Source organism: Neodiprion virginianus, chromosome 2, assembly GCF_021901495.1.
Source record: "Neodiprion virginianus isolate iyNeoVirg1 chromosome 2, iyNeoVirg1.1, whole genome shotgun sequence".
Taxonomy (NCBI): Eukaryota; Metazoa; Arthropoda; class Insecta; order Hymenoptera; family Diprionidae; genus Neodiprion; species Neodiprion virginianus.
The window spans coordinates 6,806,460-6,821,060 of NC_060878.1; the positions used below are offsets into that span (position 1 = coordinate 6,806,460).

General features: G+C 34.1%; 3 protein-coding genes across 3 annotated transcripts; 1 reads left to right on the forward strand and 2 right to left on the reverse strand.

Moving 5' to 3' along the window:
* The first annotated feature begins 220 nt into the window (after nt 1-220).
* On the forward strand, nt 221-5,348 carry LOC124297533 (valine--tRNA ligase-like). Its single transcript, XM_046748673.1, has 17 exons — nt 221-496; nt 631-823; nt 1,132-1,378; nt 1,454-1,682; nt 1,794-1,973; nt 2,088-2,212; nt 2,355-2,617; nt 2,733-2,961; nt 3,097-3,219; nt 3,293-3,400; nt 3,508-3,667; nt 3,769-4,037; nt 4,206-4,418; nt 4,493-4,607; nt 4,689-4,867; nt 4,993-5,142; nt 5,210-5,348. The coding sequence occupies exons 1-17, from the start codon at nt 391-393 to the stop codon at nt 5,267-5,269; spliced, it is 2,949 nt and encodes a 982-aa protein (XP_046604629.1). The 5' UTR covers nt 221-390; the 3' UTR covers nt 5,270-5,348.
* Nucleotides 5,349-5,392: 44 nt separating this feature from the next.
* Nucleotides 5,393-8,417, reverse strand: LOC124297534 (kelch domain-containing protein 4-like). Its single transcript, XM_046748674.1, has 9 exons — nt 8,179-8,417; nt 7,722-7,892; nt 7,383-7,618; nt 7,131-7,297; nt 6,840-6,989; nt 6,552-6,770; nt 6,246-6,418; nt 5,819-6,005; nt 5,393-5,709 (listed from the first exon to the last, which is right to left on the reverse strand). The coding sequence occupies exons 1-9, from the start codon at nt 8,290-8,292 to the stop codon at nt 5,555-5,557; spliced, it is 1,572 nt and encodes a 523-aa protein (XP_046604630.1). The 5' UTR covers nt 8,293-8,417; the 3' UTR covers nt 5,393-5,554.
* A 316-nt stretch (nt 8,418-8,733) lies between these two features.
* LOC124297535 (uncharacterized) lies at nt 8,734-14,217 on the reverse strand. Its single transcript, XM_046748675.1, has 5 exons — nt 14,069-14,217; nt 11,192-11,477; nt 10,254-10,896; nt 9,765-10,040; nt 8,734-9,561 (listed from the first exon to the last, which is right to left on the reverse strand). The coding sequence occupies exons 1-5, from the start codon at nt 14,097-14,099 to the stop codon at nt 9,280-9,282; spliced, it is 1,518 nt and encodes a 505-aa protein (XP_046604631.1). The 5' UTR covers nt 14,100-14,217; the 3' UTR covers nt 8,734-9,279.
* Nucleotides 14,218-14,601: the final 384 nt, after the last annotated feature.

Below are 14,601 nucleotides of genomic sequence, written 5' to 3' on the forward strand. Positions count from 1 at the left end.
TATTCGTTATTAGGATGAATTTATGCACATGCAGAAATTATTTAATCTCTAATTAGAACTAAAAAGCTGTCGAGACTAATAAGAAAACTTTACTTTCCTATGACTTTACTACACTAATAAGGGGTCGATGACACCCGAGATAGACCAACATAGCGAATGGACCAATAGATGCGCCTGCAAACAAACGAATGTGGTCGCAGGCAAGAAATGTAGGTAGCTGTTGTTTAGGCACCGCGACAAAACGCTGGCCGCCGGTAATGTGCAGCGATAAAGATGCGGATTAATAGTTGAACGTCAAACAGCACGGATTAGTAATTACTGTACTAGGATAATTTTCCAATCTATACCAATATCTTTCTATTCATGATGCTGGGCAATAGGTCTCGATGAATGATTTTAGAAACTTTTAGAATGAACTCATTGCGATTGCACGTGACACTTAGGAGAGGTTATAACAGCCCAAATTGTTACAAATATTGTACACAAACTAAACATGGTACGTATTGTTCGTTGATTGAATTATTCAGTTAATTTTTTTAAGTACAATAAGCATTGCAAAAAACTCTGCCGTATCAAGACCATTCAATGAATTAAATTCAGCTAATGTATTTTATTTCTTCTCAATTTTAGATTTCCCCACTACGTACAATTGTAAAGATGTGGAAAGCAAATGGTACGATATCTGGGAGAAGAATAAATATTTCTCGACAAAACATAGCGATAAAACTTCATTCACAATTATATTACCACCACCCAATGTAACGGGTACATTACATCTGGGACATTCACTGACTGCAGTAATACAAGATTCGCTGGCAAGATGGTAGATTAAAATTCAGAGATATTTAATAATTATTTCACTGGCTGGGATTTCTAAATACTTTCTATTGTCAAAATTATATTTACCTTTAAATTTTAGAAACTATTTACTGATTAAGGCTCTGACATTTATAAACCGTCAATGGTTGCTGCTCTGCTAGAGTCACGGTTCAAAGAAAGATGACTAAAAGTCACATTTTAAGGAAAAATAGCACCAGATTTAGGAAAAGTCTTTTCTATTAAAAATGACTCTTGCCCACTTGTTTCACGCAATTGTGTCTGAAAATCATTCTAAATACTATTTTCTAACAGGTACAGAATGAGAGGCCATCCAGTTGTGTGGGTACCGGGACTGGATCATGCAGGAATAGCTACGCAGGTGGTTGTCGAAAAGCAATTAAAAAAAAGTAAGGGATTATCTCGGCATGACCTTGGGAAGGAAGAATTTTTATCGCATGTCGAGAGTTGGAAAAATGAAAAAGAGGATGTAATATACAAGCAATTGAAATCATTTGGAGCTAGTCTGGATTGGTCCAGAAAATTTTTCACCAAGGACGAGGTATCAGCTGAATAAATAAAGTTTTAATTTACATTAAAAATCACATTGGTTATTAGTGCAGTTTTTAATTTATAGAGATGTAGCAACGCTGTAACAGAAGCATTTGTCCAATTGGCTGAACGAAACTTAGTTTATAGAGATAAGTCTATAGTCAACTGGTCTCCAACTCTTCGCAGTGCTATATCTGATATCGAAGTTGAATATATTCCGGTTACAGGAAAAACTGAAATAGAAATTCCTGGTTATGAGAAAAAAATCACGTTCGGACAAATCACTGAATTCTCTTACAAGCTTCAAAATTCTGGTAATTAAACTGAAAATAAAATGATCATGTTATAAATTGTATACATTCCAAAATCTTTGAACATTATCACTTTCTCACTCTGTGATAGAGGAATTTTCAATATTATTTCAGACGAAGTCCTGACTGTAGCATCTACGCGACCTGAGACCATGTTAGGAGATGTAGCGGTGGCTGTACATCCAGAGGATGAAAGATATTCTCGATACATTGGTTCTCAGGTGTGGCATCCATTTAGAAAAACTTATATTCCTATAATTGCAGACCGATTTGTAAACATGACTTTTGGCACAGGTAAAAAAATCACCAAACAGGTATACAAAAATTGGTACTTATATCGTCAGACTAAACAGCATTCAAGCTTTTATAATGGATTTAACACCCATTTATTGAAAATTGTACTTACAGGTGCGGTAAAAATTACTCCAGCACATGATCCAGCTGATTTAGAAGTTGCTAAAAGACACAATTTAGAAATAATCGATGTTATCGATGAGAAGGGTAACATAATATCGAAAACTGAACTATTTCAGGTACTATGAATTTATCACTAAGATGCAGATTAGTTGCTATTTTTGCAGACAAACTGCTATTTTTTCGTTTTTCACCATAAATTATTATTTTCAAGATTATTAAACTCCAAACTTTGTATTTTCCATGTTTGCGAAACAATAGGGAGTTCCAAGATTCTTGGTACGTGAACTAATTTTGACGCATTTGGCTAATGATAATGCTTTAGGAGAAATTAAAGATCATAACATGGTAGTACCAAAATGTTCTCGGTCAGGTGATGTTATAGAGCATCTACTTAAGGAGCAGTGGTTTATTAAATGTAAAAGCATGTCTGCTCTTGCGTTAGAAGCTGTTAAAAATGGCACCCTAAAGATTGATCCATCTGTACATGAACGGACATGGTACAATTGGCTTGAAAACATCAAGTAAGACTTCTGATGTTTACTACCTATTGTTATCAGTTTAAGAAAATCCTGTTGATTTATCGACATCTGGTACAATGCATTGAATATTACCGATAATGGTCAAAATATTGTTCAGAGACTGGTGTGTATCAAGACAATTGTGGTGGGGACATCGCATTCCAGCGTATCTTTGCAGTAACGGTTCAGAATCTACTTGGATTATTGCACGAACTGAAAATGAAGCTCTGGTCAAAGCTCGAAACAAATTTGGCAATGAGGTGACGATTAAACAGGATGAGGATGTTTTAGACACATGGTTTTCATCGGCGCTTCTACCCTTTACTGTAATGGGTTGGCCCAATCAAGTATGAATTTGCAATACCTTCTTATTTTCTAGAGTTATTGAATAGTTATTCTTCATTTTTATTACCTACATTCTTTTGTCACTTCTAAAACATTTTACTTTACCCAGGTCTTGAAATCTATTATATGTTTTTCAGACTGGCGATTATAAGAAGTTTTACCCGCTGTCAATGCTTGAAACTGGTCATGACATACTTTTCTTTTGGGTAACAAGAATGGTCATGCTTGGTACAGAACTAACTGGTCAGTTACCTTTCAAGGTATGGTGATCATACAAATTTGTTTATGACATTTTTTCCTTGCGCAAACGCATGAACAGATTTATACTTCCAGGAAATACTTTTGCACGGAGTTTTGTGTGATAACCAAGGAAAAAAGATGTCAAAAAGTCTTGGTAATGTCATAACTCCGGAAAATATTACTCAGGGTATATCATTGCAAGTAAGTGCTACAATTTTTTTTTCCAACGGAAAGATAGCAATCTACATTTTTTCAATGATCAAATATCACAACTATTGCTCGAAATATTTAATTTTTTTTATTTACAGAATCTCAATGAACAAGCCAAACAGAATTATAAAGCTGGTATATTTTCGCATAAGGAGCTAGAGAGAACGGTGAATCTGAATAATAAAATGTTTCCAAATGGAATCCCTGAATGTGGAAATGATGCATTACGACTTACATTATCTTCCCTCGAAATAAAGAGTTAGTCACGAGTTTCGTCAGCAGATTTTTTTAATTTAAATCTCTTGATAGAATGCTCAACATGACCGTTTCATAATAAAAGTATCTTCATTCTCCCGTAGGTCACTACATAAATTTTGACGTAAGTGAATGCGTGACAAATAAGCTGTTTTGTAACAAAATCTGGCAAGCAAGTAAATTTATCCTTCTTGCAACGTCAAAACATCCATGTCTTCCTGATGCAAAACTAAGTTCAATCGATACATGGATACTAAGCAGACTATCATCGATGGTGACAACTGTGAATGAAGCATTTTTACACAGAAATCTTCACCTTGTGACGTCAAAAATGAAAAACTTTTTTTACCGGGACTTCTGCGATTGGTATTTGGTATGCATTTTTTCAATCAACACTTATTGAATAGACTATTATTTTAAATATTTTTCTTCATCAATTAATATTCGACCAACTATTAACAAAGGTTCGCGAATTCACAAGCTTGTGAAGAGGACCTCCACTCTGATATAGACACTTGTATTAACATTACGTATTCACTAGGAAGCAACAAAGCCAGGACTGGCACATCTAGAAGGAAATACAGCCAGTGGACACATACGTACTTTGATCAAGTGTCTGGATGTTTCTCTGAGGATAATTGCACCGATCACACCTTACCTGGCTGATGAATTATATTCACTACTGTCTCAGCGCATAGACACATTGCCAACTTTGAAGTCACTCATGCAAACAACTTATCCCACATCGGAAGAGGTATTGCAGTTGATAGAGTATAGTTAAGTTGAAAACTGATATTTTACATCGCATTACTTACGTAATTTTCACAGTTTCAAGAATTTAGAGATGAGGTTCTAGAAGAAAATATTGGAAACGTTTGGAAAGTCGTATCAACGATAAGAAGTCTTATCTCTACGAGTAATATAAAGTCGAAGACGAGTGAAGGTAATATATTCAATGAAAAAATCGCAAGTGAATGGTAGAAATATAAAATCTGTTACAATATAGTACCATTTTCTATTACAGCACACGTCGTGCTTAGTGCAGAAGATAATATGGATTTGTTTATTGAAAATTCAAGCGTTATTGCCGCGTTAAGTAGAGTTCAGGGAGTGAAAGTAGCACTTGAAAATAATTACGATAAAATGGAGAATTGTATATCTGATACAGTTGGGAGTCATGCTGTGATATATCTTTCAATTAAGGTAAAACAAAATTATTACGTTTTGTACATATATTTCAACCTTTAAATTTCCGCATAAAAGAATTCTCCTAATTTCTGCAACATAAACACTAAATTATCGATAATTAAAGTAATTAATTTTGATAGGATCCAAAGCAAGCAGAACAAATTCAAGACAGGATTAAAAGAAAGGTCTCCGCGTTAGAGGGGCAAATGAACCGATTGTTACAATTGACTTCAGCACCTGGTTATATTGCCAAGGCACCCGTGGATGTACAGAGCAAGCATTTGCAAAAGGTAACTTTGTGATATTTGTAAGTGACGAACCGATTGTTTGTACTGGAATATTTTTTCTTTTCTACAGAAAGACAGAATACGGCAAGAGTTGGAAAAACTCAGGCAAATGAGAGCAAACAGTGCATGACCAAAAAGATTATTGAGTCTAGCTTGCAATGTATGAGATTTGGTACGCTGTGTGTAGGTAATTCAACACATGAGAATACTAAATTGCTACATAGATCAGATGCTCGTCGCAACATCGTTTATGCAGTACGTTTTTCATATACTTCAGACTTAAATTTGTTTTAATATTAAAATTTACTGAATGATAATTTTACAGCTGAGTCGTAGTATCATGTTACAATCAATTTACATTATTTGATAGTGATGAAAAAAATTCTCTGTCACTTAATTAGGCAAAAGTTACACTTCAATTTTCGTCAACCTCCATCTCATTTTCACTGCTGCCATCACTGGTGGATTCTTCACCTTGACTTTCAGATTCTGAGCTTTCAGAATCAATCCATGTTTGCGAAGTAATGTCGCTTTTGATTATTGTTTTCCATTCATCTAACTTACGAAAGTCTGTAAACCAGGAGAGCAGAAGAAATTGAGAAAATGTTTGATCTCGGTTCAATTACTATTAATTTGCTACCTAAATGTTCTACAAATTGTAACTGATTATATAATTCACCCAATTTGTAGAAATCATTAAGAGTGTATTGTCTGTCTCCATCTTCAAACATCCCACCAAACAAGTACAGCACTCCATGCTTGATGGCGAGCCCAGGATTAATTCGAGGAGATGGTGAGAAAATATCATCTGGTCGTTTTTCCTCCTTAATTGTACTGTTGGTCATACTGGACGGACCAACAGTGACCTGAGTATGGATAAGTGAAGTGTCAATTTAATTATTCTTTTTGTCGTCAACCGTTTTGTTGTTACTTATGATTTTGAATTCGTAGTGAAATTTTATCTAACAAGGCTTCATTGTAATCATGGATTATTATTCGAATGAAAAAGATCATTTTACTGCGGCAATTCTGTTGTATATAGATATATACAAGTAGTAAATTCACTGAAAATAATAAAAATCAAAATAGTATCAAGTATTACTGACCGTGAAAATTCCATCAGAGACAATAGTTGGTTCAGAAGTGACATCCATCGCTTTCGGAACTTCATGGTCACTACCATCGTCGTTGTCACTACTTTCTTCGTTAATATCACCATCTTCTTTTTGTTTTCTACGTTTTCGCCTCTCTTGCGGGTTTTTCTTTCCGCTCAATGTTACTATGAAACCAGAAATGATTTCTATTATGTAAAGTTACTTCATCGTAACTGTACTTAAGCGTCCATATCCCCAAATCTCGTTTCATTCAGTTGAAATTGAGGCGGTCAAACTCATAATTTTTTCGTTACATACCTGTTCTCCATTGGTACTTTTCAAGATCCAGTGCGATGAGGTCATTGAAAAATGTTCCTTTAAGGTCTTCTTCATTTTCTTCTTCGTCAAAAACACCACCAAACATATATGCGAGATTTGATTGAGCCAAAATCGCTGTAGCGCTACATCTTGGTGATATTGATATACCACTTTGTTTCAGAAGCGTCCATTTCCATTTTAATCCAGTCTGATCATTTTCTAAAATTTGAATCCATGGTTTCATAATCAGAAAGTTACAAAGCTATTTTTTTCCAATGCAAAACTCACTCTCTGGGCTCAATAAAAACATATCAGTGTGTACGTGACCCTTATCCACATCTTTTTTAATTCTCTCTTTACTGTAGCCACCGTAAACTAGAATTTTATTATCCGGTGTTGGTAATACTACACATCCAGATCGAGGAGCTGGTGGAGTGCCTGAAATAAATGTATTTACACAATGATGGTAGACTATAGTAGATATGATTATAATATTACATCTTTCATTTCAAATTACTGTAAATTAGATTTTAGAGTTTTTAAAAAAGTGTGAGAAAAATTTTTCCACACTCTACAAACCTGAAGGCTCCAACTTGTTCCATTTGTATGTTGTGAGATTAAATACAAAAACGTCGTTAAAATATTTGTAATCTCTGACATTGTCGTGAAACCCACCGAATATAAATAGTTGTTTTTTCATATATACCATTCTATGACCACTTCTCGCTGATGGTCCACCAGTGGCCCTAGTTAATTAAAAAAAGAAGTCCAATGAAAAAAATTGCATATTTGCTCAACATTCAAATTTACTAACGGTACTCTTGCGCTCACCCAATTTTCTCCCATTTCTTATCCCCAAAGTGATAGACCCATAGATCTCTATAGTGGTAGAACTGTGACTGCGAAGGGCTTGAATATTCACCACCGAAGACCCACAGTTGACCTTTATTTATTGGAACAGCTAGCGCTTGATGTCCGCATCTGGGTGCTGGGCCACCAGGTGCCTTAATTACGGACCATTCGTTGTTGCTTATATTGTAAAAGAACATGTCTCCGTAGACAAGTGTCTAAAACGAATGTCACAATGTTGTTTTAAAGGGATGTTCATTGATGAAACTGAACTTAAATGAGAATTGATACATATATTTGCACCATAAATTTTATGAATACCGTTTGTCCATTGTAGAACTCCCCCCCAAGCATTACTAGCTCATCTTTGAAAGGATGAGTGGTTAATGAGAAATTTACACGATGTGACGGCGGTGCGACAACCGCTTCAACGACACGTTGCCTCTTTGCCTCTTCCCGCTCAATTTCTGCCACCACTTTCTCGATATCATCCTACAACACACAACAAAACAATTGCTCATTTGTCAGATGCTAAGTGTTATTCTGTTCTAAGTGTGTGAACAATCGTTGAGCAACAAGGAAGGAAGTCTTGAACTATGTTCAAAACTAACGTAAGTTACGACCATTTCTCGATTCTCACATGAATTAATGTAGCACGACGATTCGATTGGTTAAATTCAGCTGTGGAAATTTTTGAAATATGTGAAGAAATTAAGTTACCGGAACAACCGCTGGTAACGTAATTTGTATTTTTAGCACTCTACGATGCTAAACTAACCTCTCCGAGTGCAGCCAACTCTTTCTTTTGCTTTGCAGTAAGTTTTTTTTCTGTTTTCATAGCTGTTTTCTCAATACCACTAACTTTCTTCTTATTTTTGTCTTTTTTACCCATTGCTAATCGGTAAATTTAACGAAATCAACAGAAATTCTTGGTAAGATTGACAACTTAACCTAACACTCCACTATCAACCGGCAAACACGTGTTGAGTGTTCACGAAACATGGTGGTGTTCTGAAATAATAATCGTCTCTGAGTTTCCAGTTGCCACCAATGCTTTCAATCGGGTTAGGAGCGGGAATACCCCGTGATCTCTACTACACAGGAATAACTTTTATCTACGCCGATGCGAAAATTAAATTTTCTCCCGTCTCCGCAAGCGTTGACTGAAGATATAATCCTGTTCGAATTGATGAGGTTATAAATCACGGTATTTCTTCTATTTTCCGTCTGGCTGTATATTACCTGACAGGGTAAGTGCCAATAATCATAATATTCAACATCTCAATTTTAGTTGTAGGGTATTTTGATTCATTCGTTCAACATAATTTTCTGCATATTTTTATTGGCAGATAATTAAAATCAGCACAAGAAATGTGACAATTTGTACATTTGAGTTGTAATTGCAAAATTCATAGGTCTGTATGTATGTAACATAATAGTTGACAGAAATAATAATGACAGAAATATGTGACAGAATAGCGAAATTACAATGAAGCTTGTTTGTCTTGCATGGGTCTCGGTGGAAAATATGTGTAAGGAATGGAGAATGATGGACAGCAATCGAAGCAGACCTTGGCCAGCTGCCATTTGTTGCACAAAACATACGTAGCCGAATATGCCAAATATTGATTACACAAGAATGAGTAGTATAATTAGCATTAGGCTGTCTGGCGGTTATCTTAGTCAAAAAGCAGGGTTTTGTAAATTTTGACAAGATGATACGTTGCTTCAGCTGCAGTACTTTCCTCTTTACCAAAAGATTTTATAGTCGCAGTTTCTTGAACGTTTCTCACGATTTGCAATTAAATGTCCTTTATTTTTTGATGTACTTGATTAATATCGTTTGTCACAAATGCTTCGGTTGCCTTGTGCCTTTGGACTAATTTCTCCGATTGATCTGCTGCTGTCTTGAATTGCCACCAGAACTTTGATTATGATAATTTTGGTACATTACTGACCATCGTTGGTTCAAAGTTTGTTCTGAATCACCAGAGATAGAAGATGAAATTTGATCATTCTTAAAACAGAGTTGCAATTTATCTTTCAACATGGCAATCTCGTCTGTACTTGGTTCCGTAGCTTTCGTCAGTAATGCAAGGCGGATTTTTACTGCCCACGCATAATATACGTTCACATTGTTCTGATAAGAAACGAAATATGTCTGAAATATGAAAGATTTTGTTGGTACAAACGAAAAAATTAATCATGGTAGTTAAAAAAATTTCGAATAATGCGATACTCATGCGAGTATAATTTCTACTATTTTCACGTTATAGTACAAATGGGCATATGTACAGAAAATTGAATTATTATTTCAACTAAATAATGTACGTATATTTCGTATAATATAAATCAACTCTATACCTTTAGGCTTTTGGCATTTGGATCAATTTGAACAGCGTTGTCCAAGTATTGACTTGCTGACAAAACATCATCCATATGAAACAAATAATACACTCCAATTTTAATGTTTATTTCTTGAATTTGGGCATCAGGATCTTTGTTGTACTTCGTCAATAACTCCAACATATATGGCAGTGGATTCCAATCAGGTTCAACTTTTTTCCTACACTCTATATACTGCCATTCAGCATTAAAATTTCCTTCCTCTATTGCAGTCGTGTAATAACGAAGAGCGGCCTAAAAGTTTAATTAAAAACTGTTCAGTTTATTTCAGTAGTTTTCATATACTGTCTGTGATATTTCAATTCATTGTAATCTCAACTATTCATTAATCAAATGAAAATTGCACTAATATTTCTGTTCATGTCAACCAGGTAACATTAATCAAAAGTAGTTATAAACTGAATATCAACAAATTGACAACATTGTGTATAATTTATCAGTCATTACCTTAAAGTCTCGTTTGCATTTTTCCTCGTATATAGCCATGTAATGTGCATATTTCGGAGAATCGGGCATCTTTTCAGCTACGTAATCCAGACAACTCTTTGCCAAACTACAATCCTTCGCTCGTACAAGTCCTAGAGCTAATTGTAATTGCACCTTACAACAAGTTCGTTCACCAGCAGCAACTTGCTTATACATTCTATTAGCCTCTTCAGTTTTTTTAGACTCTCGATACATTCGGGCCAAATATACACCAAACAAAGCGTTCTTAGAAAGTTCGTAAGCCTTCTGAAAACCAAATGATTCATGTTCATCTGGCAGGCTATCAGTCGAACTATTCCTCTTTCTTAAGGTTCGGCAATTTTTCCCGACCAAAAAGTGCCATTTGCCATTACTGGGCTCATGCTGGACAGCCTCTTGTGCAAATTTGATTGCCATGGAATTATCAGTGACGTTGTACAGTGACCAGGCTAAACATTGGCACCCGGACAACATGGCTAATTCCGTTTCATTCATGTCCTTAATATTGCATATTTCTTTCAGCAGTTCGTCTGCCTGTGTCAGCTGTCCCAGCTGTTGAAGCACATAGTACTTTGTTCCAAATAAAATGTGTTTCAGGACACGTTCCACGCTTTCCAGTGTTTTCCTGATTTTCATTATTATAATATTGTTAGATCAGTGAAACAAGATGAATAATTCAATGTAAAATTTGATCAGTACTTTCAGTATAAGTACAAATTAGAATAGTATTCCATTACATTTGTATAAAATTCGTGTATTCAGATTGAGTTTTACACTTGAATTTCTCTCAAGAGAGCACATAATGTTCAGAAAAATTAAGCTTCTTCATTATCAAACTTGAGCCATTTAGTTTTTCTCGTTACATTGTGGTATCAAACTAACATTATGGAAAAACGTTTATAGTAAATAATGTCAAGAACCTTTGTTTAATTTCATGAAAACTATCTTCAGCGTCCTTGATGCATTTTTCAGCGGCTTGCGGATTCTTGATCGATACATTCTCATAGGCCAGCATGAGATGGTAAATTAATACAAATTCTGGAAACTGATCTTGGATGTCGGTAACATCTTCAAAACGAAACTTATCGTTTAATAATCGTACTCGAGTTTCCATGATTTCCCCCATATCCCAAGTGAATGGACAGCTGAGTTTTGTCATAGATTTTCCGTCAACGTCAAAAATTTTCGACGATGCAGGTGAAACCTCTGAAAAATAGGTGTACATTTAAACTATACATGGGTACCTTCTTTATGCTTAAGTCGAAAGCACTTGAATTTCTACTTTCAGATATGATTCAAATTTGTTTTCCTACACGTGCATTGAAAGTTCGAACCCTTCACATTCCCGAAACCATTTTCCCGAATCGTTGTTTCACTCAACCTGTTGTAACACCGAATCGTCATTTTCTTGCAATTTCCCAAGAAATGAAATTCCCGGATTGTCGTATTGCCGATCTATTGAATTCCTCAGGTCTACGGGGAATCGGGCAGGTCAGGAACATAACAATGCGGGAATTTGCTAGGTCGGGAAAGTGTCGATTCGAGAATTCTATCCGTCGGAAAATTGGTGGTTCGGGGTTATTACGAATACGGAGAAACGCCGATTCGGGAATTCACTAGGTCGGGAAAATAGTGGTTCGAAAACGTGACGGTTTCGGGAAAACGGTTTCGGAAACGGGGCACTTTATGCAAGCTCCACAGGCTTCGTAAGTGAAACTTTCCAAGTAGTCTGGTCGAGAAGTGAGTTCACTGAGAAAAATCGTTAGAATGGTCTTAAAAATATGGCGATTGGTGCATTGGATTCAGAATTTAAAATGATGAAACCGGTATTTTTTAATTAATCCGCCATTAAAAATTTCAATAGTTATAAACAAAAAACGAAAAGAAAAAAAGGGAGTCTCCGTTTTATAGCTATAATTTCAAAAATATAAAAGATAAATGAATTTTGAGAAAAGATCCTAAAAGAGGAGGAAATTTCCGATGAAAAAGTCCATACTCCCGGAATTCTAGCTTTATTATTTATAATTTTAATTTAACGTTGAAAATAGGACTCCGCGCGGCCGTTTCGGTGCCTAGACGTCACCGCCTAGCGAAGCATGCAACACGAAACAATTTTTTTATAACATTCAATATTAATTTAAAAATTTGAATAAATTATAGTGTTATCTAGACACTTGAAGGAATGTAGTCTTACCAAAAAAAAATTTTTAACCCGATTTTCGTTTAAGTTATTTCATTATTAATTAACTCATTTTTCGTAGACTTGACTTTTCATAAAATCACTTGTAAAAGTTTAAAAAATGGGTCTATAAATTTTTTTTCTTTTGTGAGCTCTTCTTATATAAATAATAAACAAGATTCAGTGGTAAAAGTTTATAAAAGTTTTTTCATTTGTTTATAATGATTTTTCAAAGTTATCAAAAATGGAAAAATCCGGCCAATGTTATGAAAAAATTTTTTTTTCGTAAATCTTGAATTTTGGTTGTTTTTAAATTAATATGTTGCGTTTATTAGCTTGGCTGAAAATTTTTTAACATGTATTGTTTAAAAATTTATTATAAACAAATAGACAAGTTGAATATTTTTGAAAAATTTTTTTTGGTCATTTTATTGTCGTAGTGAAATAATGATTTTAAAAAAAAAATTTTTTTCTTAAAAAAATTATTTAATTGTTTATAACTGTTTTTTTCATTTATCCACCATTTAAATTATTTATTAAGAAATAATTTTTTTTCTAAAAATCATCATTTACAATTGTTAATATAATTATGAAAAAATTTTTTTTCTTCTATTTGAATTTTCATTGTTTATTTTATAAACAATTTGTTATAAACAAATTTATATTTTCATTTTATTTTTTTTTCGTTGCTTTAAAAAATTACAAATACAGCCATGTGCATCAGAGTTGTAAAAAAAATTTTTTGGGGTAAAGTATTTTAAAATTCAATAATAAATAGAGAAAAATTTTTTTTTACAACTCTGATGCACATGGCTGTATTTGTAATTTTTTAAAGCAGCGAAAAAAAAATAAAATGAAAATATAAATTTGTTTATAACAAATTGTTTATAAAATAAACAATGAAAATTCAGATAGAAAAAAAAAAATTTTTCATAATTATATTAACAATTGTAAATGATGATTTTTAGAAAAAAAATTATTCCTTAATAAATAATTTGAATGGTGGATAAATGAAAAAAACAGTTATAAACAATTAAATAATTTTTTTAAGAAAAAATTTTTTTTTTTAAATCATTATTTCACTACGAGATATTTTGTACAAAGTTATACTCCAATCTAATGTATAGGAACTAGGCGTGCGCGTTATTTCGGTATACCGAATTTTTTTCGGTATCTCATTCCTCGAAATGTATCCGTATGGGAACCTTCTGTCAATACCGATACCGAAATATCGAAATTTTGCTAAATACCGAAGTACCGAAATTTCTGATAATCTAAATACTACTTAGATTATTGGTATTTACACAGTTCAATACAGATGTTTCTTAGTCTTTTTCCGACGATATTTGCAGATTAAAGTCTATCGAAATTTCGGTACTACGGTATTTACGGAAATTTTGATATTTCGATTAACCGAAACTACCGAATATGAAACCCGTAACGAAAATTAGTATCTAATTTCCAATACCGCGCACTCCTAATAGGAACTGACAAGAAATATGCGAAACTTATCCATGTCATTTTTTGTACAAAAATTTATTGTTTCGAGTTATCCTCTTTTGACACCTTGCTACGGAATTATCAATCTTGACTTTAATATGGAAAAATTATAAAATACCTGTCTCTTTATTGGTCGCTATGGAGCTCATGATGATATCGTTGTAAAAATTCAGCGCAACTTTATCGGATGGCCACGCGAGTGTTTCGAAATACGTCTGATGGACTCCGAAGATTGAATGTTAATGGAGAAAAATGTCCTCTTATATGCAGGCATGCTGATTGGGAGGCATATCACTAGTAGTTCCCCTTTCCGTATTGTATCGGCTTGTGGAGGGGTGGCGGGATTCCCCTGCTTATACGAGATCCTCGACACGCCTTCTGTGAATCATAGAGCTTGTGCTTGGTAATGATGTGTGATTTGAATCTTTTTCGGTAAAGGTTGAGAATATTTATTTATGCTATGCTTTTGCGAAATACTTTTTTATATAAGGTGACACATGCTTACATTTTTAATCCTGGAAGGTATTTTTTTGGGTAATGGCCACATTTTTAATGTACTTGGCGAAAGGTTTTTGCGCCAGAGGTGCTTTTTGGGAGGATCATAGTTACAATTGAAAAAGAAAGTCGCCTCGATAATTTTTTTGATATATT